Source organism: Alternaria infectoria, assembly GCF_024043175.1.
Source record: "Alternaria infectoria strain BMP 0036 chromosome Unknown scaffold_4, whole genome shotgun sequence".
Lineage (NCBI taxonomy): Eukaryota > Fungi > Ascomycota > Dothideomycetes > Pleosporales > Pleosporaceae > Alternaria > Alternaria infectoria.
In genome coordinates, this window is record NW_026250693.1 from 4,774 (window position 1) to 29,812 (window position 25,039).

Consider the following 25,039-nt stretch of genomic DNA (forward strand, 5'->3'; position numbering starts at 1 on the left):
TATTTACTTTTATCTAGTATTAGTTAAGTATATATAGCTCTATAAGTAAAGTAGTTCTCCTCTAGGCCTTAGAGACAGGGCCTACTACGTTATGTCTTATAATATTATACTGTGTTATAAACAATAAACAAACAAACTTTTAAGCTATTAAAACTAAGCTTAATAGACTTAAACGCCTCTTACTACTTGCTTGTACTACTTTTCTTTCTTACATAACTTTATAATAAAGACTTACGTTCTATATTAACTTGTTTATTACTACTAATAATATATAGATAACATCTAGTAATTACTACTATATTGTATATAGTTCTTCTTAAAAGCAAGCGCTGCTACTACTACTTCTATTATAGTTACAATTGCTTAAACGCTTAAGAAAATTCTAGAATTAGTAGTAGTAGTAGTAATAAGTCTATAGTACTATAAAAGAGCTATATATTCTCTACTCTAATACACTAGTCTAAATACGCTAGTCTAAATACTCTAGAATAATCTTAAAAACGCCTATACTCCTCTACCTACTCTAATACGTTAATCTAACTATAAACACTTCTAAAGTTTATTTCTATTATGTATTTTATTGTAAGCTTATTAATAAAGCTAGTACTACTTTATTATCTAAATTATCTGCTTTATTTAAATTACTAGCCTAGTTATAGGTTTATAGTTGTTATTAATTATAAGCTTATAAAAAGATCTTAAGCAGCTTAGCTATCTAGAGTAGTACTAATAGTATCTAGTTATAGCATTAAGAAGTAAATAATACATATTTTACAAAGTTAGTCTACGTAGGCAATAGCTAGTTATACTGTCTAGCGTAGTTAAGAGCTATCTAATATTAGTACTATATTTTAGAGTACTCTATATACTTAAAAGAGCTACTACTACTATCTATTAAGTTCTTAAAGAGACTACTAAGAATAAAGACCTTTATACTAAGAATCTTATCTTTAATATAGCGTTTAAGCTTACTATAAATATTAAAGCTAGATTCTAGATAGAAAAAGTAAAGCTTTACCTTCTTTAAAACCTGTCTATAGGCTTTAACATCTTTAATATAGGTATTAAGGTTAATCTTCTTTAACTTATATTCTAAGATAACTAATAGAAGTATTATTTTAAAAAAAGAGTAGATTAGAAGGTATATTAGAAGGTAGTCTAACATATTAATGTTATTATTATTATTCTTGTTATTATAGGTTAATATTTTAAGAGATAGATATAAAGGTAGATTTAAAAGATATAAAAGATATAGAGAATAAAGAGAATAAAAGAAAAAAGAAAGCTAAACGTAGACTTTTTTACTTTTTAACTATAGGTAAGAGTCTAGTGTACGTACGTATATAAAACTCTTCTTTACAGACTCTTTTTATAAGACTCTTCTATCTACTTAAAATACTTATTACGTATTAGATTTAAGGTTATAAACTACTATATATTACTATCTTATAGCCTTATTTTAGAAATAGCCTTAAATACTTTAAGTTCTTAGACGTTTATAGCTATTCTTCTATAGTTATAGCTCTCTCTACTCTTTGCTTTTATATAGAGCTTCTAGAAAGTAATAAAATATATATATAATGCTTAAGTGCCTCTACATCTCTAGTATAAGGTATATAGAACGTATACTCTCTTATCTCTCTTTCTAGATATATAAGACCTAGAAGCGTTAAACTTTATAGCTTAGTTTTAATTTCTAAGACTTTTAAAAGAATATATACTACTATATACTATAAAATAAGGTGTTTAGAAAATATATCTGTATTGTAATTATATACTATGTTACTTAACTGCGTTGTGCCTGTATTTCTGTACTAGCACATTTAATAAAGTAATAAGTAAAGTAGTTTAAAGCTTTATATACTAGCTAGTCTAGATCTTTAGAATTTATATAGCTTTATACTTAAAGAAATCTAGTAACTATAGTACTTTTAGTAAAAGCTAGAAGTAGAGTAGCTTAACTCTACTAGTAGTTACTTTATACTTTAGATTTTTAAATATACTAGTTCTTTATAAAGTAGAGTATTTTATCTAAATAATATAGAATAAAAGTATAATAGCTAGTTAGTAAAGTTTATAATATCTACTTAGTTTTCTAAAATATTATTATTATATATTAGTGTTTTATTAGCTATAGTAGTAAGTTAATATTATATAGTTCTTTAAGTTTTTATTATAAGTAAGGTCTAAGTCTTTTTAAGAAATTTTTAAACTTTAGATATCTTTACTAATAGTAGTAACTTAATATAATATAGTATATTAATCTATATATACTAAAAAACGTAATATTATAGCTAATAAAAGTCTATATACTAGCTAGTATATAGACTATAAAGTTAATACTAAGATATTAGTATCTTAGACTAGAAGTAGAGAATTCTAGTACTATATTTAGAGCTATAGTATAATTTTAAAAGTTTTTTCTTTTTTACTATTAGCTTCTTAAGCTATAAGTATTACTAACTAAGATTAAGATTTCTACTTAATAATATATACTTTAATAAATATACTAATAAGTAAATTATAAAATAAATATATAAAGATCTTAATTTTGTTACTACTATCTACTTACTATAATTTAGTTTTATCTTTATATTATAAAAATAAATCTTAATACTTTACTATTATATTACTAAAAATCTTTATTATACTATATAGACTCTTTTTTAAAGATATTAGTAGCTTCTTAATATTTTATTTAATTACTTAAGTACTAACTAGAACTAGTCTATAATAAATTAGCTAGATTTTATATATATCTATCTAGAAAAGAAAAAATAGTAATTAACTATATATTTTTCTTTATACTATTATATTTAAGATAGATAAAGTGTACTAGCTAGTTCTATACTACTTAGCTAGAACTATAGATACTACTACTAAATAGATTTATATCTATAATACTTCTAACTAAAAAGATACTTTAGATAAGTTTAAAGTAAGATTTAACTCTTAGTAAATACTACTCTAAACTCTAAAGTATAAGTAGAAATATAATAGTATTAGTCTTAAATACTACGCGTAAGTTTTTAGCTATAGTTCTACTTAGTAAAACTATTAGCTATATATCTTAAGTATTAATTAAGATAATATAAATATACTAAAATTCTAATTAAGTAAACTTACTTTCTATATATTTAGAATCTATAGCTATAGAAAAGTTATACTATATAATCTCTAGCTTACTACTAGTCTCTATTACTATACTTTTAATCTTATCTTCTAAGATATATTTAGCTTATTTACTATAGACTATAGATTATATACTTTATATAAGAGTATAGCTATAAATCTTATAAGAAGTACGTGTTATAGTAGCTTACTAAGTAGAGTACCTAATAACACTACTTTCTAGTCTTACCTTTTAGAAAATAGACTAGAAAAGATTATTCTATTGCGTAAAGTCTTTCTAGAACACACTAAGACATACAAATTTTTAACAAGTAACGTATACTTAAAGGCTTAATACTGCAAAGATTAGGGATTTATAGAAGACAAGATGCTTGCAACGCAAGCTACTGTGCTCTTATCGCGCTCCCGACACTAATGTCCCCTTCGCGGAAGGCTCATCCCATTCCGCCCCATTTCGCGCCTTCGCCCTCTTCCCCATTCACTCAAGTCTCCATCGTCATTTCCGTCGTCTGTGTGCGCATCCCATGGACCGTCTCCATCCCAGCTACCTCTCACACTATCCTGCCCTTCGCTTTCCACGACAATCTCAATCCGACTCTCCAACACCATGTTCTCTTTGCTCTCACTCGTTGTTATATTCTTCAGCTCAGTTCCACGTTCCACCTCGTCTATCGCTCGTTTGACTGCGCGCTCGTGGCGTTTGCGACGGAGATAGGTATGCTCGAGTACCAGTAATAGCACAAGTAGGAACACCAGGATAGAGGCGGTAATGATGCCCGCCTTAATTGGAGTGCTGAGCTGAGAGGATGATGGAGGTATTTCCGTTGACGTAGCAGGCGGGATGGAGGAGACATCTTGTTGTAAGTCTTGCGCGGATGAGATGCCGTCATCTTGTGCGGCTCCAGCTGCTGAAGATCGTGATGTAATCGTTGAATACCGCGTCAGTGCAGTGCCAGCCATTGTCTCCCGGGCTTCTGAAAAGCAGGTCTGGTCAACTCCATCAGTCGCGTTTACCAAGATGAGAACAGCACATAAAACAACACGTACCGTGCAACTGATCTTGACAGTTCCAGAAAAAGCCCGATCGTTGACCAGCGACGCATAGATGAGCTTCATTTTTGGGAACGCAGTCAACGATGGGAACTTTAGGGTGCAATGTAATTGACAAGACTGAAGCGCGTAAGATTGAACAGAAGCGTTGTCGAGAAGAAGAGGGGAAAGCGGCGGTATTGTGCTCGAACAAAACAATCACAACAGTCTCGTCGTGTCTTTCTGCAGTAGTGTACCTGCAGTAGCACCTCAACGACGCAATGCCTCCAGCATCGACATGTCTTTTTCGCAGCCCGAAACAGGGTAAGTACTTTCCATTCATCGCATCAGTCGCAATCGGAGCACTAATCTGATGCAAGGGGCTTATTATTCTACCTCAAAAGCACCATATTGACAATCGAGACCACAGATGGCGGCCGTATTGCCAGTATTTGCTAGTTCAAGCCCTGAAAGGGGAGACACGATGATGAGATGCTGAAACACGCCCCTCCCGCCACGCGACGCACAACACATATGTCGTGTAACATAAACTCCAAAACAACAGTTTGCTGCATCAAATCCAAGGCGAAACTACTACTAACCGTCTCTATGACCACCAACAATCTGTCTCCACCATGTAGCCTCGTCGTTCATGCTCCCGTCATCTCAGCATCAACTCAACGCACCTCCGAGCCCTCAACAACAAGCTCCTTCCTCACGCTTAGATAACTCCCAATCTGGCATCTCAGCCCATCAAACGGTCTACCAAGAAGACACGTAAGGTAGCTAGTCGGTTCCTGCGGGTCATTCGCCGTGATCGCTGTTGCGCCGTTGAGTATGGTGGCGCGACCATCGCTACCGTCTCTGCACGAAGGAAGTAGAGTGTTAGTACAATCTGAACACGTGAATACCATCGTATCCTACCAAGGCAAGAACAAAAGGGAAGTAGAACAAAACATACCCAACCCTATAAACCCACAACCAAAAGCTCAACTCCGCCCTCCTCTCCCCCACCGCCTTATACCCCGTCATCCCAAACGACACGTCACCCACATCACCCTTCCCATCCACACAACCCATGACATCCTCGATAATCGTCCCGTTCTTCATCGAAGCCTTGCAATTCCACTTCGACGCTGGTAGCGGAGCCTCCTCTGGCACCAGCACGTCGAAGTCGATGGTGGAATCGAACTTTGAGCCTTCGGGCCATGGGCCGTTGCCGGGGATGCCGGTGCTGGTGCTCATCATGTGCATGTCGAGGCGGGGGATGTGCCATGTTTCTGCGGCGGCGAGGGAGGTGTCGCGGGTGTGGAGGGGGTGGTGGGGGTTAGTGGGGAGGGCGGTGGTGAGGGTGATGAGGAGGGGGAGGAAAGTTATGAAGGGGGTGGGGAATATCATGATGCGATTCCTGGTCGGTGATAGCGATGTTCGATATCAGTGCTTTTGTTCCGGGTGTGGGAGGTTGGCTCGGGCTCAGTTGATCGATGTCGAGAGCGATAGAACTTGAATGTCCAGCATCACAAGCCCGCACTCACGGCTGATATATACCTCTCCAGCCTCCAACGCACATTCCTTCGTTGGTCCTACACCCCCAAGTTTGCTCGCCACAATGCAACCTTACCCAGGTAATCCTGCGCCATGACGTGACCCTGGTACGAAGTGCATCGAACCATAGCCCAATCCCAGCCTATAATACATGTAAGCAGCGCCAGCATACCAAGTATCGTACGAGATTATCATCAGCCTTTCAGCTCGCAGGCTCGTATAATGCATCGGTACCGAGTAAAGTCGGCTCAACAAACTGGTATACGCATTCCTGAACTGTTGGTGTCGTACACAGGGACGCTTAGTCGCGTTAGCGGTCGCACAAACACGGTGTATCCAGGGAAACGATTGCATGCACATGTACGGATACGGGTACCTCAATATATATCCTGCGCGCGCTATAGAATAGCGCTGATAAGAAGGATTGAGAACATTCGATGTACAGTAAATGTCGCTGACTGCTGTCCGTCGTACCTGCATGAAGGTTGCTCAACGCCGTTACCAAACACACACGCTGTGAGACATATCAAACCATAAACGACACTAGACTACCGTGGTATTCGTACTCTTGTTCATCCCATCCGCGCACGTATCGTAATGGTCTGCGCCACGCGATTCCAGTGCTCATGCAACTGCAACGCTCCTCGTCACTCGCAATGCAATCTCAGCCATACTGGATAAGTTCCACTCACCTTGAACGCCCTGTGCAACTGGGATGTGCTCTCCAGAGTTGATGACATGCACCTTCATCTTCTCGTGGTACTTGAGACCAGGCAGAAGTTTGGGGGTGACGAGGAAGTATTGACTCGTGTTCTCTTGGCATGCAATGTCCACCATGCGCTCGTGTACCATGCGTTCGTTGCGGGGATCCATACCCTGGTTGATTTCGTCGACGACGCGGAACGGTGACTGGGCAAGGTCTTGTAATGCCATGAGGTAGAAGATTGTTGACACGGCGCGCTCGCCACCAGACTGTCGGTGAGAGTTCAATACGCTGAGCGGCTCGTTCTCTCTGTTGGGATCATTAGCTAGGTTTGCGTATGAGCACGATAGTCTGAGCTTACCGGAAGCGGACTGAGATCTGGACGGACCAGTTGTCAAAGTCGTCTTCGTCTTTGTTCACCTGGACTTCACCAGCGCATCCAATTTGCTCGAAGTTGTGTGCGAAAGCCCCGCTGATCCTGCGAATGAGAACGTCAAGTTCGGGCTCCCACTTCTGGCGGATGCTCGTGATGTTCTCGTTGATCTCTTCGAGACTGGCAGCGTACTGTTCCAGGTTCTCACGCGTTTTCTCGATGTCACCCGCACGCTTCTGATAGGCTCTGATCGCCCCAGGATTACCTTCGGCCATCATCTCTAGCCGGGCGTTGACCGACTGAACCTCTAGCTCCAAGGCTTCGAGTGTGGGAAGCTCTTTGTATTCCATGACGATCTGCCTTTCTTCTTCACTGAGACTGTAGATGTCGCTCTGCGTAGCCTCTTGCAGCTCTCTGTACTTGGCCCGAAGAACACGCTCGTGATTCGTGCGCTCGTTGATCTTGTGTTCTTGCGCTTTCTGTCTGTCCAGGATCGCGCTGTTCTCTTTTATGAGGCCCCTAAGCTCCGACTTGACTTCGATGAGCCGGATCTCAGCCTCGACAAGCGATTCGTGGAATGCCCTCATTTGGGTTACAACTTTCTGTGGGATCGTCAGCGGGACTCCGTTGACCGATCGTTCGTGACTTACAGCATATTCAAGTGTCAGGTTCGCGACATGCAGTAGTGTAGCACGAGCGTCGGCTTTGATAGCTTTAATGCGGGCAGTGGTCTCTGCATTTTCTTGCGTTTTGCTGTGTAGGTCGGCTTGTTTCGATGCTAGACATAGTTAGCGAGTACTCCTTCTCATGTGTGTAAGATACCCACCAATTTTGTCGGGTAGAGCTTCCCATTCGGCGAAAGCCTTCTTCAAGCCGTCTTGCTCAGCTTGCACAGCGTCCTACCACATTGTCAGTAATTGGCGCATTTGCATCCAGTGGCAGTTGTATGTACCTTCTGTTGTTTTAGGGCGTCATTCTCCGCCTCGAGTTTGCTGACTTCGTCCTTGAGGATCTTGTGGTTCTCGCGTAGCTCTTCTCCCTCTTGTACTAGCCCTTTTTGTTCCTCAATGATGGCTCGCAACTCATCCGTATTGCCTGGCTGATCTACGAAAGATTGTGCTGGTCTTAGTGGTACAACGGACGTAGAAGACTGGTTGTAACGTGAGATCACGCGATACGTGTCCGAACCACTCACCCAGCTACGAATCGGGCTTCGCTCCTCCACAAACTTATGTACATCATCAGATAGTGGCGTTGCAGCATACGCGATCTGATGCAGTTTACAGCCTTCGCAAAGCATGGCTAAGACCTCGTCGGGTCCTTTTACGTAGTCTAAAATATAACCCTCAAACCCGTATTGGGCCAAGCCTGCCCTGGCCATGGGCGGTTGATACGAAGAGAGGGGCTTTAGTGATGTTCGAAGATAGACTTCGCTGAGTCCCTGCCCGCCGTTGGCTTTGTTACTGAGCAGACGCTTGCCCAGCATCTTCGAGTCCTCGTTGGTGGTACAAGTGATGGCAATGAGATCGCCCTTTTTCAATTGACTCTCGAAAGCCTTGGCATACTTGGGATCTGAGACGGAACATTCCAGTATCGGTGGCCCGAAGACTTCACCTTTCAACTGCAGAGACGCTTTGTTCCTTTGAATCCATTCCCATGCGGCAGCGGTCTCGCGGGAAATCCTCATCAAAAGGCTGGCTTGCTTTCCGCTCTGCGTGTTCAGCCGATCCTGATTAGCTTTCAGCTGCGTGTGTCGGGCTTTCACGACACCTGCGCGGGTAGCTAGCTCTTTCATGCTACTCCTTTTGTCGGAAATGAGGCCCATGTTAGTAGAGATCTGGTCGCGAAGATCTGACTTGCGCTGCTCGTAAGATTCGGCGTCGAATTGCGCGGGTTGGTCCTGTCGCTGGGCTTCCAGCCTGGTGATATCACGGTTGAGGCGAACCATGTCATCTGCGCGCTTTTTCTTCGAACTCAATTCGGCTTTGATCTGATTGTCAGTTTCCGCCGCTTTCGCTTTGCCGGTATCAATCTTTGTCGCGAGCTTTTCAGCCTGTGTCTTGATCATGTCGACGCGGTTCTTGCGAAGGTTTACGATTTGCTCAATATCGTTCTGATAGGTTTGGACTTCTGCTTGAGCCCTTCGCGCTGGTTCTATGTCGATGTTGATTTGATCGAGCTCCAGTCTGGCGTCTCGAATTTCTGCCTTTACTGCAGTAATCTCAGTCTTAAGGATTTTCGTCTCGATGATAGGCTTGACCGACTTCAAGCACTTCGACTTCCGCAAAAGGCCTTCTCGTTGATGGTAGCGATCTACGTCATCTTTTGTTGCGGTTTGTGCTTTCTCCAGCATGTCCAGATGGTTGCGTTCGTTATTCTGCTTCGTCTCCAAAGCGCGTTCTTGTGTACGCAATTCCTTCAACTCGTCATGCCATTTCACCATCTGCGGAGGCGCTGCAGCGCGTTGGGTCTCTCGTAATCGGTCGACGTCGCTCATCCTCGCGAACTCCACTACACGGTCTTGCGGTAAAAACTGGCAGAGGTTGTCGATCTGAATGGAATACTGTCTGGCCATGTCTTGTACGTCTTTCTTCCCCACAAGTGGGCCGTCAAGAAAGAACACAGACTTGTTGTCGCGTTTGCGTATGACACGCCTGACAATGCGATTGGGGCCATTGCCAGGACCCGTTGCGAGCTCGATCTCGATGGTGGCTTCGGCAGCGCCGTGTTTGACGAATTGTCCCACCTCTTTGGCTCTTCCCAGGTGTTCGCTGCCCCATCCCAGACCCAGACAGATTGCGCAGACCAAGGTACTCTTTCCTGTGCCGTTGGGGCCGATGACCATGTTTAGGCTTGGCCCTAAATGGAACTCCGCAGCCGTGTATGTAACGAAATTGACAAGCTTGACCCTGACGAGAGAGCCTGCTTTGAAGTCGCCTTCAGTCGAGTCGTTTCGGTCGCCGTTCGTTTGCGCGGAACTAGAAGGCGCGTCTCGGCCATGGCGGGCGCGTTTGCCGTTCGCGGAAGGTGAGGACGAGGCATCGGAAGACTCATCAAGATCCTCGCTGATAGCGCGCGACGGGCGCTTTCGTCCTCGCTGGACTAGACCCGGCATTGTAGTGATGTCGTATGTGGGTTGACGTAAGGTGGAGTGGGCTTTGTGATTGAGGGGACGAAAGGGCGCGCGGGCGGGCACTAGCAACTAGCGCGTTGCCCAGGATCCCGCGGTCAGGTGACTTCGTGCGGATCCACTAGATTGAATCATCGTTGAGTACAGGTTGTATTCCGGGTTCTCAGTAATCACTACCTTCATATCCGTGTACTCATCTACTAATACACGACGTCTCGAATGCATGCAACGCACTTGCCCGCCCAATAAACTATGCTATCCGAACTAAACGCCAAATGTGACAATCATACTACGACGTGTGACCTGGCAAGCAATTGCACCATGCACGCATCTCGTAACTCGTCTCAACTTCACAGCTTCCAGGCGCTGCGATGAACACAGAAGCAGATATACGAAGGAGAGAGAGCGCCGACGCAACCAGTGCCTCGACACCCAGAGTAGAACGAATGTTCTCAGAATATCGTGCCAAAGTTCTCCTCAACCATGGGGAGTGGTTTCCTCGGGCTCGATGGCTTGCCATTCTCGTCGGCTGTCTTCTTGTGGCGGAATGTGACTAAAGCATGATTAGCGATTGCCATTAACTCATTTGACAATCAAGACTTACATCCAACGAATAGACCCTTGCCCATCTGGACGTTGCGGTCCTGCATGGCTTCCAACGCAGCCTGCTTCTCGTGTACCTCCTTGTATTTTGCCATGTCGGCTTCGCTACCGAAGTCGTCGAAGTATCCAGCATCTGTCTCACTGTCCAACTCCGGTACGAAGGGTGCCTTCTGCTCTCTCAGCCTCGCCCAGTCAACTTCGGCGAAGTACTGATGGGCATGGATCTCGGAAATGTTGCGGAAGCGGGTAGACTTGGAAGCCACGAGACGGATGATGAGGTCCCATGTGCGCTTCGAGAGGAAGTAGGATGGGTCTTCATAGACGGGCTTCCGTAGAACCTTCTTCCACTGCTTCAAGTTCTGCCAGGTCTCGTCTACTGTGGCACCGGCGAATGGCGGATAACCGGCCAGAGCCTCGAACAACATGCATCCGAGACTCCAGTAGTCGACTGTGTAGTCGTACTCATCACCCTTCAGCACTTCAGGTGCCATGTAATCGGGACTGCCAACGATACTCTTTGCGTAGTTGACGTCTCGCTCGCGAAGAGAGCGGTAGTTTTCTCGTCGCTGGGCTGCTGATCGCTCTTCGATGGGTCGGCCAAATGGCGAAATGACGTCGCTGACGGACTCGAGCTTGATGCGCATCGACTCAATCTTGGAGGGCGCAAGGATACCAGCTGCGAGACCAAAGTCGGTCAGCTTCACATGGCCGGTGCTGTCGATCAGGAAGTTCTCGGGCTTCAGATCGCGATGGATGTAACCCAGCTGATGTAGCGAGTCGATACACGAGAACATCTCGGCGATGTAGAAACGCGCATGCCGGTTGTGCAGGACACCAGTGTTGTTCAGAAGGGTCCGGAAGTCGCCTCCGGGGACGTATTCCTGGCAGATGTCAGTGCAGTGTTCAATGTTGGGTATTGATGCGGCTGACCATAGCAAGATAGATGCTCTTGTCGTCTTGGAAGGCGTAGAGCAAGCGGACCAGCCACTCGCTCTTAGCAGTGGTCAGAATGTCGCGCTCTGTCAATACGTGGCGAACCTCGTCCAATTTGAACAACAGCTTCTTGCTCATGACCTTTAGAGCGCACACCTCACGCGAGTCCTTCTTCTGAGCCAAGTAGACCTGTCCGTAGCCACCCTGACCGACCTGTGTGAGGATCTGGAAGTCACCCTGCCTTAATCGGGTGCGTCGCTTGCGGAGATTGGCACGCTCGCGGCCGAGGTACTGTGTGAGGGCATCGTTGTACTCTTCTTCGGGTGTATCTGGAGGGGGAGGGTTCTGAGCCTTGAACTGGGTCAGGCGGCTCTGACGGCTGTGTACGTAGGTGAGGAGGTCGTAGTAGTAGTCGAGGAAATCTAGAGAGTCATTAGCACTGGATGGCTGCGGTGTAGCGGAGGCAGCTTACACAGCTGGGTCACGTTTGCCAGGCGCTTCACTGCTGGCTTCCTCGCCTTCTCGAGTTCTTCCGGGGAAAGACGCTGTGGGCCGTTGATGTAGCGTGTCGACTGGCCGTCCTCGCGCGTCCTGTAGGGCTCCTGCCGCGACTGTGCTGCGTGTGTGAGGTAGCTCGACTCCTTCTGCAGGCCTGGGCGGCCACTCGGGGGCGTGTTCTCCTGGTTCGACTTGCGTGTGGGGCTGCCCGGGGCGAAACTGGGACTCTCCATGTTGGCGTAGTCAGCGCCATTGCTGCCGATCTGCAGTTTGTTGGGGGATGTGGGCGATCCGGGCTTCGTCTTGGAGGGCGAGCCCATGGTGGGCAGCAGCCGCATGGCATTTTCGAACACATGCGGCAGATCGAATGCGCCGGGCGGCTGGTGGTGTTTGCTTGGGCTGCCCTGGGGCGTCTGCTGCGGGCTCATAAAGGCCTCGCCCGTCGGGGTGCCTGGGCGGTCCATTACGTTGTCGCGGGTCTGGAGTGGAGGGGGAGGGGCGGGCAATTGGAAGCTGTCTCTGTTGCTGTCCTCCATGGCGCGATGGCAACTGGGCGACGGGGAAGGGGCGGTGGATGGCAGCAGCTAAGGGCCGTGGGGCGCAAGCAGGCACGAAGAAGCAAAGAGGCGGCAGTCGGGGCGCAAGCAATCGGCGACAGCAGTCATGCAGCGCAGTATCTCTCACGATGTCTTGTTTGACGGGTTTGGGTGTATCGGGTCAGGTTTGTGTTGATGGCGGGGTGCATGTTTGGGGCTAGGTGGGCTCCGGGCAACGATGAATTCCAGGCATCCCGGGAAGTGGAGCCCAGATCGACGCAAGGGCTGCACATGCAAAAGTGCTATCCACAAAGATGCTGATGTTTATATGCCGCTGACCACCATGCTATGTACATATCCAGTCTGATGCCTCTTCGCCCCCATTACGCACCTAGTGTGCAACACTCACCAAAACTCCCTACCCATCTACAACGCCTCGACTGCCCTGCCAAGGCTGTCCGTGTAAAACAATGATATCATAGCTTCGAAAATCGCATCCTGAGTCGAATTCCTCACATCGATCACGCCTGCTGAAAGTGGCCGTAGAGATCAGTGACGTGCATATTCTGGCGAGCGAGCAGATCAAGAAACGCTTGCCCCTGCATCATGCTCGGCATGAATCGTGGTGCTGGTGCTTCGATGAGCTGCTTCCGACACATGGGGCAGGTAACTTTATTCTTGTGTGTTCTGCACGTATCAAACTAGGTCATGTGAGCAAGCATATACTATCGCCGAGTGACTACCACTTACCCATTGACCTATGCAGAACTCCCCAAACGTGTGTCCACACGAGAGCTCAATCGCAATTTCTTCCTCTTCCGTGGGCGACACACGTGTAGCGGCATAGTCTTTCTGGCAAATGTCACAAGCCTTGGACGCTTTCTCTGGCAGCGTACTTGGTAGATGGCGCTGGAGACTGGTTTTCAATTGTTCAATCTGGCGAGCGGTAGCAATGTTGGGATCGAATTGAGGCGGGTAGCGGCCCGCGATACGCGGCCGCACTTCTCTAGATCGATGCCTCATACGACTCAGCGGCGGCGCACGGGCAGCCGCTTCTTCTGCGTCAGACGACGTGCTGGAGTGGGAGAGGTCAACCGAGTATCGTTCAAAGTTACGGCGATTCGACGTGCGCGGGGATACGCTACGGTCTGAGCGGCGGCTTGGAATCTCGTGTGACGGCCACGGACGTTCAGGCAATCCAGAATACAGTGCCTCACCTGGGTGGATTGATTGTTGAAGTGGTGGTCGCGGATGCTGAAACCGGGCTTCCGGGGGTGCTACTGAACCCCGTGGTTCGGGGAAGCGTGTGTTGTCAGTAGGCATACTAACTGCCACAGCCCCGGCACTCATTCTGTGGTCGTGTCTTCTGTAATCATTGCGTTGTCGGGGATTCGAAGGAGGCGCGGCATGTGGTGACCCTAGAAGCGGAAAGTTGTGACTCGGTGCTCCTAAATGATGGCGCAGCTGGTCACCCTGTGAAGTGACGCCGGGGTCGTAGAACGCCTGGCCGGGATAGAGGTGCGGAGGCCCGTTCCAGGTTTGCGATGGTCTTTGAGGGTTTGTGAACTGGTATGAGTGTGCATGAGGAGCATAGTAGTGGTGACGCATTCCAATAGGTGGCAAAGCTGGACATTGTGGGTGGCTGCTGGTAGACACATTTGGTGCATCCTGAGCCTGAGACATGGAGGGGCTGCTATTGGACATGTATGGATTTCGATACAACGTTGGCAGTTGTTGTTGGAACGGTGTATGCGCGGCGAGAAGCGGGGCAGTCAGCTCTGCATCTGAGTTTCGAGCGCCTATCCTATCGTGAACCCAGGGACCGGCGCCGTATTCAGACTCAGCCATACGAGCAGTTCCACAGACGTCTTGCACCTTTTTTCACGAGCTGTGTCGTTTCGTGAGCTGTGTCGATCGGTGGCGAGCAAAGGTCTGGAGGAACGCGGGTGTTGACGCTATCGTGTATCGATTGCGAACAACTGTCAGAACAACTCGGCCTTGATTGAGGCAGTCGTTGGGCAGAGGGGTTCGTGGTAGAAGGCTCGATCAGCGTCATGGGAGCCTTATCTGCGGCTAAGCAAGTACGTGCGGCCCAGCTGAAGCCGTGCTTCACGGACGGAGTAATGCAAAGGTGGAGTGAGCTTGAAGACACAATAGCAGGCTGCAAAAGACAGCAGACCGCAGATGCAAACAGGAGTGTTTGTGGAGGCTGGAAACTGGGCCGTAGGTGAAGATGAGGGGTTATTAGCTCCATGTTACGTTGGCACGCTCGAAGGCGAGCGCCCAGCATGGATCGAAAGGATGGTGGAGACAGATCAGGTGCACTCCGACTTGACTCGCTACGTTAATCTAATATGACCAGTCGTCGGAAGACGGAAAGCGCAGGGCACATGGTTCCAAGGCGTCACGCCCCGACCTAGCTTCCAGACGTACTTGGTCGTTTGCCCTCATAGCTCTAGATCGTCAGTATCGAATGCAGAAGCCCTCATCATCACCCAATAAAGCGGACCCTCAGCCGTACCCAGCGGCGCGATGCAGGCGGAAGTTTGGGTAGGGACAGGCTCTCGGTACGAGGTGTGTTTCACTCAACAGGGTGTGCCCGATAATGCCGAAGCTTTTGATCGGTGGCTATGCAGAGATTCCACTAGCCCGACCGGAGCGGCCAAAGCATATATGTGCAGAGGATGAGCCAGAGTCTCGAGCAGATGGCATAGACGCGGCCCTACAAGCGTTCTGCGCGAGGTGATGGGAAAAGTTGGAACAGTGGCTGGCCGGGGCTGTGGGACATGAGCGAGACGCCGCATCAGCGCAGACGAGGCGACGGAACGCTTGACGTTGCAATGCGGAAGTCATCACGGGCTAACCTTGGAATGCTGAGGCTTTGGCGCCGGAGTGCGGAAGGCGAGCGGCAGGAGAACATGGTGCTGAGCGGCGGTATTCTGAGCTGGCGGTACAAGTAAGCAGAAAATTCACGCCGACCACATTCTTTCATGCTCAAGTTTGCGTTCTTGGAGCCTTCATCCACTCTGGGCTTGGCATCCCGCCAGTCATGTGACGGCGAGTTATGCCGCGGGAGAGACCGGAGGCAATTCCCGCGAGCATGAGGTCAGAGCTCGGAACGGCAGCATTTTGCGTCGCAGCAATTATCCCAATTATCCATCTTCTGCCTTCTGACTTGCGACTTGCGCTCTAGTTCCGCTGCGCACACGATTAGCCAATTCGGCGTCTTCTCCACCCCCTCTGCCCATCCTGCCCCCCGCCAGCTGCTGCTGCTACCATGTTCCGAAGCGCAACGAAGCTCCGCGCCGCCGAGGCCGGAGCATTACGATCACTCGCACATGCAAAGGCCAGCCCCTCCTTCTGCTGTGCCCGCAGCACGCGTGCCCTCTCCACCACTCCCCGTACCCCGCTGAAGACGCAGAGCCTCTTCCAGCGCCGCCAGTTCAGCGTCACCAGCACCATGGCCAACACGCGCACCGAAAGCGATGCCTTTGGCGAGATCCAGGTCCCCTCGGACAAGTACTGGGGCGCCCAGACGGAGCGCTCGCTCGAGAACTTCAAGATCAACCAGCCCCAGGACCGCATGCCGCCGCCCATTGTGCGCGCCTTCGGTATCCTCAAGGGCGCCGCGGCCACGGTCAACATGAAGTTTGGGCTGGACCCCAAGCTCGGCCAGGCTATCCAGCAGGCCGCTGAGGAGGTGGCATCGCTGAAGCTCATCGACCACTTCCCCCTCGTTGTCTGGCAGACGGGCTCGGGCACCCAGTCCAACATGAACGCGAACGAAGTCATCTCCAACCGCGCCATTGAGATCCTCGGCGGCACCATGGGCTCCAAGAAGCCAGTCCACCCCAACGACCACGTCAACATGTCCGCCTCGTCCAACGACACCTTCCCCACCGTCATGCACATCGCCGCCGTTCTCGACTTCGAGGAGTCGCTCCTGCCTGCCCTCGCCAGCCTGAGGGACGCGCTGAAGAAGAAGGCCGACCAGTGGGAGAGCTTGATCAAGATTGGCAGGACACACTTGCAGGATGCCACGCCCCTGACCCTCGGCCAGGAGTTCTCTGGCTACGTACAGCAGCTCGACTTTGGCATTGAGCGGATAAAGACCTGTCTGCCGCGCCTCAAGATGCTGGCCCAGGGCGGAACCGCCGTCGGAACTGGCATCAACACGTTCAAGGGTTTCGCAGAGGATATTGCGTCGGAAGTCAGCAAGATGACCGGCAAGGACTTCGTCACCGCACCCAACAAGTTCGAGGCCCTCGCTGCCCACGATGCCATCGTCGAGGCCCACGGCCAGCTCAACACCCTCGCAACCTCCCTGTTCAAGATCGCCCAAGACATCCGTTTCCTCGGCTCTGGCCCCCGATGCGGTCTCGGTGAGCTGAAGCTACCCGAGAACGAGCCTGGTTCCTCCATCATGCCCGGAAAGGTGAATCCCACACAGTGCGAGTCCCTCACCATGGTCTGCGCGCAGGTCTTCGGTAACCAGGCCGCTACCACCTTCGCCGGATCCCAGGGCAACTTTGAGCTCAACGTCTTCAAGCCCGTCATGATCCGCAACTTGCTCCACAGCTCGCGTCTGCTCGCCGACGGCATGAGGAGCTTCGAGAAGAACCTCGTTGCTGGTCTTGAGGCTGATGAGAAGCGCATCAGCTCCATCATGAGCGAGAGGTGAGTTACTTTTCACTAGATATGTATTGGTCACATAGCTAACTTGACACAGTCTCATGCTCGTTACCTGCCTCAACCCCGTCATCGGCTACGACGCCGCTAGCAAGACCGCCAAATACGCACACAAGAATAACCTCACGCTCAAGGAGGCTGCGCTCAAGCTCGAGGTCATCAGCGAGTCGGACTTTGACAAGTACGTCAGGCCCGAACTTATGGTCAACCCCTCCGAGTACAAGCCCAAGAACTAAGCGCCGTGATGGGAAGTAAATAGTAAAAATGTAAAATACAATACAATACAGCATGCATTGGAGCGGAGACGAGTCAGGCGTCACTCATATTATCACGTCACCATTGTCTTCATGACACTGATATCGTTATCGCAATGCCAGTGTGGTGAAGATCGCTAGCTTCGTGATGGGACATCACTTTTGAGACGCTGATGAGCTTGGCCACGTCACTCTCACACGCATCAAAACGTATAGATAGATTAATAAGTATACCATGGCATATCGACTAGACACTATTACAGTGCTCGACACATAACCCGTTCACCCCTAGGTTATCACTGATACGTTTCACTCGGATTCTAGGATGCCAGTTCAATCTGTGCATCCATATCCATGGTATCACCCCCAGCCTATTGTGATTGCCGTCCCATGAGCAATCGCACGTCGCGATGCGCTTATGATGACCATTCCATCTGCACTACCGGTTCTTGCCTCTGCTGCACGGCGCCCATGGCAATTGATGGAGCGTGTTGATTTAGATGTTGTTGTTGTGCCGGTCGCTGTGCCTGTTGCTGAGCTTGTTGCTGAGCCTGTTGTTGCACTTGTTGTTGCCATTGCTGCTGCGTTAAATGCTGACCCTGCTGTTGCGCCGGTCGATCAATCCGTTGTCGCTTCTCAGGCACTTGTCGAAAGAACGTTGGTTGCCCAGGTGCGGTGAGGTCAATGGTATCGGCGATTGGCTGGGTTCCTTGTCGAGCATCAGATGCAGCGTCTTTTGCAAGTAGCAGAGCGTGCTGCATGTGCATGGCCTGTTGAAACGCTACAGGAGTGGAGGATGTATTTGGTTGCCAGGTATCATGCGTCAGCCTGGGATGTGTCAGATTCGTCGCGGGTGGTGATGGATACGCTGACTGTGGTGCCGGTCCTCGAGCAGGCGGTGCGCTTTCTGGGTCTTGAAGTAATTGCTAGTCCGGTTTATTAGTTTACGATCATAAGCAGACATCATGGAGATGATGTGGTAGGTACTCACGGGAAATGCGTTATCCTGGACGACCTTTTTGAGAGAGGTCTCTATATTTTGTAGGTGCTGACCCCTTAGCCCATTCAGGAGTACAACATTATACTCCACCCTCTGCTTCACCTCTTCCCGGTGGTTCTGAATAGTCGTCTGGAGGGAGGCAGCATCGGCATTCCTTGCTGCAGCTAACTGCTCGTGGGTAACACACTTGGCGGTCATGTCTGTATGGTCATTGCGCATTTTGCCGTAGTTCTCTTCCAATACGCAGACCCTATTGTCAAGTTTGCGAGATGCAGGGGTACCGCGGTGCTTTTCCAATGCGACAAGTCGGTCTTTGCAATTACTTAATGAGGCAAGTTCATTCTTCAACTGTAAATAGACTGCGTCGACCTTATTCTGAGGATCGTCGAGAGCGGCGGTAGCTGTTGTGGTAGTTGGAGGTGTCACATTCGGTGTCCGAATAGAGTTGAGAGCGACTTCCGACACGCCCAGACGGGCATCTAGGGAATCGAGTCTGGTCATTGTGACCTGAGAAGCTTGTAGTGCCGCATCATGTGATTCTTTAGCATTCTCAAGCTCTTCGACGCGGTGGTTCATGCTTTCCAGAAACTGTGGCTCTTCCACCGCTTTTTCGAGCTCTTCGATACGCTGGGAATTATGGTCCAGTGCCAGAGCTGTCTTCTCGAAGGCTTCCGTATGCTCGCGGGATTGCGCTTGCACGGTATCAACAGCGGTGGAGAAGTGATCTGTCGTAGTAGCGAGCTTTTCCGCCGTCTCGGTTCTGAGGAGTTCTAGACCTTTGATCCAGGCGGTTTTGTTGTGGCGCAAAGATTCTTGGGTATGAACCACTGCTGTCTCGAAGCGATCTTCTAGGTGGTTTCGCAGTTCGACAATGCTCTGACTGTAGGTATTGCCAGACCGTTCCAGCGACTCAATCCGCTGCTTGAGATCTGGCACGATTCGATCTGTCCTTTGCAACTTTGCAGTAGCGATAGTCTCGTGGGCACGAAACTGGTTGGAGAGATCACCCAACTGTTGACCGGTCCGGGTGATTGACTGTTGTGAATCCTTGATCGTAGTCTCTAGTCGCTGGTTTCGATCCCTCTCAGCATCCAGTTCGTTTCGCAGCTGCTGATTCTGCGCCTTCTGAGCATCAATATCTCTTTGCAGTCCTTGGTTATCCGCTTCTGACTTGATCTTAACGTCTTCGACAAGCTGTTTAAGATGCGTCATTTGCGCTTCCATGCCGTCCACCCGGCCGTTCAGTAACTTGACTTTGTCATAAACGAATTTGAAACATTTCCTCAAGTGCCCAGTGACATGTTCTGTGTCCATCCATGGATAGACGGTGGAAGCAGGTTTGCTCGGAGTCTGCTCCATGACGTCGACTTTCACCATCGCAAGGTCCACGGTCCTCGAGAGTTGCTTCCTGTAAAGATCGACGCTTCTTTGTAACAATAATTCGAGCTTCCGCTTGCTGAATGCCGGGATGTCTGGAGATAACTAGTTGGAAGAATGCGAAATTTTCCCCAGTCACGCGTGGATCACAGTAAGAAGCCGTATCTTTACGGAAGAAGACGTAATGCATAGGGCCATGGTCGACCCTCTCCACGGTAGCGATTCCCCACTCTCCCGTAAATGTATCAAACGTACCATGGAATGAATCCCTGCTTCCAAGCAAGAGCGTCCAATCATACAATGCGATGTCTATCGATGCCACCCAGGTTGGAACGCTGGAAACGACAGCTCAACTTCTACTGTTCACCGCCACAAGCGAGCTGCACAAAGGCGTTCGAGATCTCCAAAATAGGTACCGATAGCGAGAGCACTACAGCCGCAGCGACAAGTCCAATAGGTATATGGTTGGAGAGCAAGCAAACTGTGACCTATCGGGCTGAAACTTTGCAGCCTGGTGGCGCTATCTGGGACTGTTTGCTTCATGACGGCGGAAACCTGCTCGCCAACACAAAAGAAGGGCCTCAGGCACAAACGTGAGGCCGGGGAGGTCGTTCTCGTGTCCGTCCAGCCAATCGCGAAATGCAGATGGAGGGTATGGACGCTGTTTTCCTTCCGGTGGGGTCGTGGGTAGAGACACCACTAGGCTGTACAGCTGCAGGCGCGTATGGTTCCGAAAAGATAGGGAAGTTGCTTTGACAGCCTGTCAACGTGGCCCCGTTGTAGCTAGAGCGTTCTTGGTGTTGCACAAAAGAGAAGATGGACGCGATAAAGATGGAGGCGAGGCGAGCACCAGGCGGTCCGATGCGGCGCTACTGGCACGCTAAGAAGAGCTAGCTTCGGCAGTCAGTTCGCGTACATTTCCCCCGCCATTATCATGCCACCCACACGCCTTCAGTTCAGCCCGCTACACGCATGCTTGAGTGTACGGCCTTACTGCAGCGATACCAAGGTCCTCGCTTTCCCATGTTTGTCAGCCCCCAGCCGTGCCGCCGTGGCGTTGCTGCGCCATGTCGCCTGGCTTGCCGCTGCCTCGTCGGCTTAGAACGCCTGCCAATACCGTGCGTGGAAGCCGCTGGGCCATTACATGAATACGATGTGTCTCATTCATACATGCGCCGTTGATCTTCTCCAAGACTGTCTAATGAGCTCCCGTTATCGTTATGGCGCGATCTGGGCTTCCCGCTGCTGGCTGCGTATTGTCAGAGCGCCTTCTCGTTCAGGAAGCAGCCTTGTGAGAGAGAAACCTCGCATCTGCGGGATTGTACCCGGCTATAAGTAAGTGTGTTATGCACACTCGTATGTCGATGGACTGGATCTAACGCACGCGGAATGCAGTACATGCAGACCCGGATGTTCGGCAGGTCCATCATCGCAAATCATTTAGTTCCCAAAACCATTACCTGGGTTGAAATATACGTCTTAAAACATGTGTTTCACACCACCCCATTCAAGCAAGAAAAAGAATTTCTCGGAGTCTACGTTGACGTCGGGTCGCGTATTGCGCATCTTTACATTAATGTAGGCTCCAGGGTGTTCGGTTACCTCCTTGAATAAGGTGACACGACGGACTTCTGCATTGAACGATGCTACGCTTAGACGGCTAAGGACTGGAAGGTCCCTGTCTTAAAGCTATGTCGCAGCAGCTTTCGATGTGGTACGGCATGACTCAATGTGTCTATAGAACTTGCTCACAGACAACCCTGCGAACCGGGAGTGAAGACCTCGCGGGGTCTATGAACGCTCAGGCGGAATCTTACAAGACATGTTGGACCGATGTTGAACTCACCCGTTCATGTTCGGGTGACGTACCAGTCGCAGCTACGTCATGGCCCTCAGCCATGCAGCTGAGTAATGGCTTGCGAACAATCCGCCTTCACTGCTTGAGCGAGCGACAGTCGTGACTAGGACAAGACAGCACATAGGGGTTTCATCCTCACGTGGAACTGTCAACAGTGGTATGCGGCCCGCTTCCTGAAAGCGGTATACGTGCTGAACGCTGGTGCATGCCAACCTCGCTTCTAGAACGCGCAGCGAAGGCTTATTTTGCAACGTGCCCTAGCTTTGATTACTATGCAATACAAACAGAAACCATATACCCAGAGGGGAACCTACCCAGAGCACCGAGCAATCCTCGTCGGATCAACGTGGTGGCTGTTACTTGTCTGCAAGTTGTATCCCGTCAGCGTCCCTGGCTCTTTTCGCGTTTGATGAATTTCTTGTATTGTCCAACGGATACTGCCTACGAATGATGCTTGCTCCACAAACTGAGTGTATTGGCAATCATTCCATTGAGGATTCATAGTGCTCATGGATCCACCGACGCTTGCCCATGACCGGCCGTAGTCTCCGACATTGGCCGCTCGTACGAGTTCATTGCTGTGCAAACAGGCAGTCACTGGTCAACCGAGAATGTAGTCTTTGGATCTACAGGCAATACCATGCTAAGAACTTCTTAGTCCCCAGAAATCCTCCATGGGTGTAAGACCTTGAGCTCAAAACTCGCGCAACTAAAGGCATAGCAATCATGAACAACGATCGTAGTCGGTGGCGGGCTTACTACCCTCCTTCGAGTCTGTCTCGATGCCCATCATTACCAAGTGAGATTGGAGATAGCACTCCTTCATACTTCCGCGTCATTCCCATTCGCTTCATGTACACCGCGCACACGAGGTCTACCGACGTTGTCATCCCACTTTCCAGCCTCACTAATGTGCTTGTGGGAGTACTTCCGCAGAACTTGTGCCGCGTAGCTCTTCTATCCACTGTTGTACGGCAAGATCACCTAAACAAGCTACGGCTGTTTCCTAGCCTTCGAATTTCGCATCAATAGCAGGTCTCCATATCATGACGTTTCAGGCTAGATAGTGCTACGCGGCTCTGCTCGGACCCCGGCTTCTTCCTACCCCAGAGACCCGCCAATCAAGACCCATCAACACGACAAGCACCCTTGAAAGGTTGTCGCGGGGCCCCGTGGGCTTAAGTGGGTTGATGATAGCAGAGTGTACCCACGCCGAGGTCAAATCTAGAGTGCATACAGTATATAAGCTCTCCAAGCTCACCATGTCTCCTTGGCTTTTGGCATCGGCTTTTGCTTATTCGTTCTTCGCTCTTCGTGGCGTCCAATCAGCTCACACGCTAACTCGATATGGCGGGCTTTGCCGAAACCAAGCGAGATGGTACCCCTGCGGTCGACGATGGAGTCCTGGAGAAGAGCCTCAGTCGTCAGGCTGAGATCTTCGAGGACAAGGAGCTCATGACAGATGCTCAAGCAGCTGAAAGCCGCGAACATGACATGGGAATGTGGGAGGCCATGAGGGATCACCCAATGGCTTGCTTTTGGGCTTTCATCTTCTGCTTTACTATCGTGAGTCTTTGACCCCTGCTAGCATCTCCAAGAAGATGTTGCTGACACCGAACAGGTCATGGAGTCTTTCGACATGTTCTTGAACGGCAACTTTGTTGCTCTTGCCGCGTTCAAAGAACGATATGGTGTTCAAGTCGCTGGCGAAGTTGGCAAGACCATTCCCACGAAATGGCAGAGTTCACTCTTCCAAGCTGGCCAATGCGGTGCCTTCATTGGAGTCTTCCTCGCTGGTCCTATTACCAACCGTCTTGGTTACCGCTGGACAACTCTGCTGGCACTCATGCTGATGAATGCGACCATCTTCATCTCTTTCTTCGTGAGTATCATAAACCCTGATCTGGATTCATGGACTAACGATTCCCAGGCCGATTCGCTCGCCGTTCTCGTCATTGGGCAAGCTTTCGAAGGTATCCCATGGGGCATGTTCATCGCCAACTCGCCGGCCTACGCCAGTGAGGTCGTCCCTCTGGTTCTTCGTGGTGCCTGCACGGCTACTCTCCAGATGTCTTGGTCTATTGGAAGCATCATTGTTGCTGCTGCGACCTACAGCTACAACAAGCGAAACGACGAGTGGGCATGGAGAGGTCCTCTAGCCCTACAATGGGTGTTCCCCGTAAGTACATTCTTCGTGTGTTATCCTTACGATAGCTGACAACCATAGACCCCTCTCATGGTACTCATTTTCTTCGCACCCGAGTCGCCATGGTGGCTGGTTCGTAGAGGGCGCAAGGAACAGGCGCTGAAGTCCATCAAGCGCCTTGGTCGTAGAAACGGAACTCAGGCGGCTGCCGAAGACACGCTTGCCATGATGGAGCGCACAGTACAGATCGAAGCTCATAAGGGTGGCGAGCCTTCCCTGCTCGACCTTGTCAAAGGAGTTGACCTTCGCCGAACACTCATTACCTGCTTGATCTACGCATCTCAGAACTTCGCTGGCAACCTGATTGCCAACCAAGCAACATTCTTCTTCGAGCGTAAGTCAAGAATCGCCACAGCCCCTAGAGATGCAAAGCTGACTATTTGCAGAGGCTGGAATGTCATCTGACTTCTCTTTCAAGCTGAACTTGATCAACTCGTGCCTGCAGTTGGTAGCAAACATCTGCGCGTGGCCTCTCAGCAACTTTTTCGGCCGCCGTACGATTTACCTTGGGGGCACCGCCATCAATATCTGCCTGCTCTTCATTCTCGGGATCTGCGCTTCCATCCCCCAGAGCAGCGCGACCAACTACGCCCAAGCTTGTCTGGGTATTGTCATCTCGTTTGTCTTCGCAGGAGCCATGGGTCCGATCTCATACTCCATCATCGCCGAAACATCCTCCGTCCGTCTCCGCGCGCTAAGCACTGGTGTTGGCCGAGCCGCATACTACGTCGCCGAGATTCCTATGATCTACCTAGCCTCGCAGATGCTCAATCCTACGGGCTGGAACATGGCTGGTAAGTGTGGATACGTGTGGGGCGGTACAGCTTGCGTGTGCTTCATCAGCGCATACTTCGGCCTCCCTGAGCTCAAGGGCCGCTCATACCGTGAGCTTGACATTCTGTTCAACCGGAAGATCTCCGCGCGCAAGTTTAAGTCCACCGTCATCGATGTCAGGGACAACGAGTAGATCATCAGAGTACGACGTGTTCTTGGGTTGGACCACTGTCAAGAGAGAAACTGAACACCCTAGAGTCTACATTAACGCTACACCTCCATATTTGCTCATCGTTAGTTTAATGTTAACTCCAGGCCTGTTCACTCTTAATTCGTATGCGGCGATTGCGTACTATCTGGTATTGTGGAGAAGATCGTGTCGGGGTGGAAGGGTGAGCA

General features: G+C 49.5%; 5 protein-coding genes across 5 annotated transcripts; 2 read left to right on the forward strand and 3 right to left on the reverse strand.

Moving 5' to 3' along the window:
• Nucleotides 1-6,330: 6,330 nt before the first annotated feature.
• J4E92_003003 (uncharacterized protein) lies at nucleotides 6,331-9,897 on the reverse strand (the record flags this gene model as incomplete). Its single annotated transcript, XM_051494403.1, has 5 exons — nucleotides 6,331-6,718; nucleotides 6,771-7,384; nucleotides 7,433-7,560; nucleotides 7,609-7,681; nucleotides 7,735-9,897. The coding sequence occupies 5 exons, from the start codon at nucleotides 9,895-9,897 to the stop codon at nucleotides 6,331-6,333; spliced, it is 3,366 nt and encodes a 1,121-aa protein (XP_051354696.1).
• Nucleotides 9,898-10,364: 467 nt separating this feature from the next.
• Nucleotides 10,365-12,482, reverse strand: J4E92_003004 (uncharacterized protein; the record flags this gene model as incomplete). Its single annotated transcript, XM_051494404.1, has 4 exons — nucleotides 10,365-10,465; nucleotides 10,517-11,396; nucleotides 11,446-11,870; nucleotides 11,921-12,482. 4 exons carry the CDS (start codon nucleotides 12,480-12,482, stop codon nucleotides 10,365-10,367), a joined length of 1,968 nt encoding a protein of 655 aa, XP_051354697.1.
• Nucleotides 12,483-15,759: 3,277 nt separating this feature from the next.
• Nucleotides 15,760-17,407, forward strand: J4E92_003005 (uncharacterized protein; the record flags this gene model as incomplete). The annotated part of the gene is made up of 2 exons (XM_051494405.1): nucleotides 15,760-17,159; nucleotides 17,212-17,407. 2 exons carry the CDS (start codon nucleotides 15,760-15,762, stop codon nucleotides 17,405-17,407), a joined length of 1,596 nt encoding a protein of 531 aa, XP_051354698.1.
• An 856-nt stretch (nucleotides 17,408-18,263) lies between these two features.
• J4E92_003006 (uncharacterized protein) lies at nucleotides 18,264-19,739 on the reverse strand (the record flags this gene model as incomplete). The annotated part of the gene is made up of 1 exon (XM_051494406.1): nucleotides 18,264-19,739. One exon carries the CDS (start codon nucleotides 19,737-19,739, stop codon nucleotides 18,264-18,266), a length of 1,476 nt encoding a protein of 491 aa, XP_051354699.1.
• A 3,268-nt stretch (nucleotides 19,740-23,007) lies between these two features.
• J4E92_003007 (uncharacterized protein) lies at nucleotides 23,008-24,833 on the forward strand (the record flags this gene model as incomplete). Its single annotated transcript, XM_051494407.1, has 5 exons — nucleotides 23,008-23,226; nucleotides 23,282-23,542; nucleotides 23,591-23,839; nucleotides 23,888-24,200; nucleotides 24,253-24,833. 5 exons carry the CDS (start codon nucleotides 23,008-23,010, stop codon nucleotides 24,831-24,833), a joined length of 1,623 nt encoding a protein of 540 aa, XP_051354700.1.
• Between the last annotated feature and the right edge of the window lie 206 nt (nucleotides 24,834-25,039).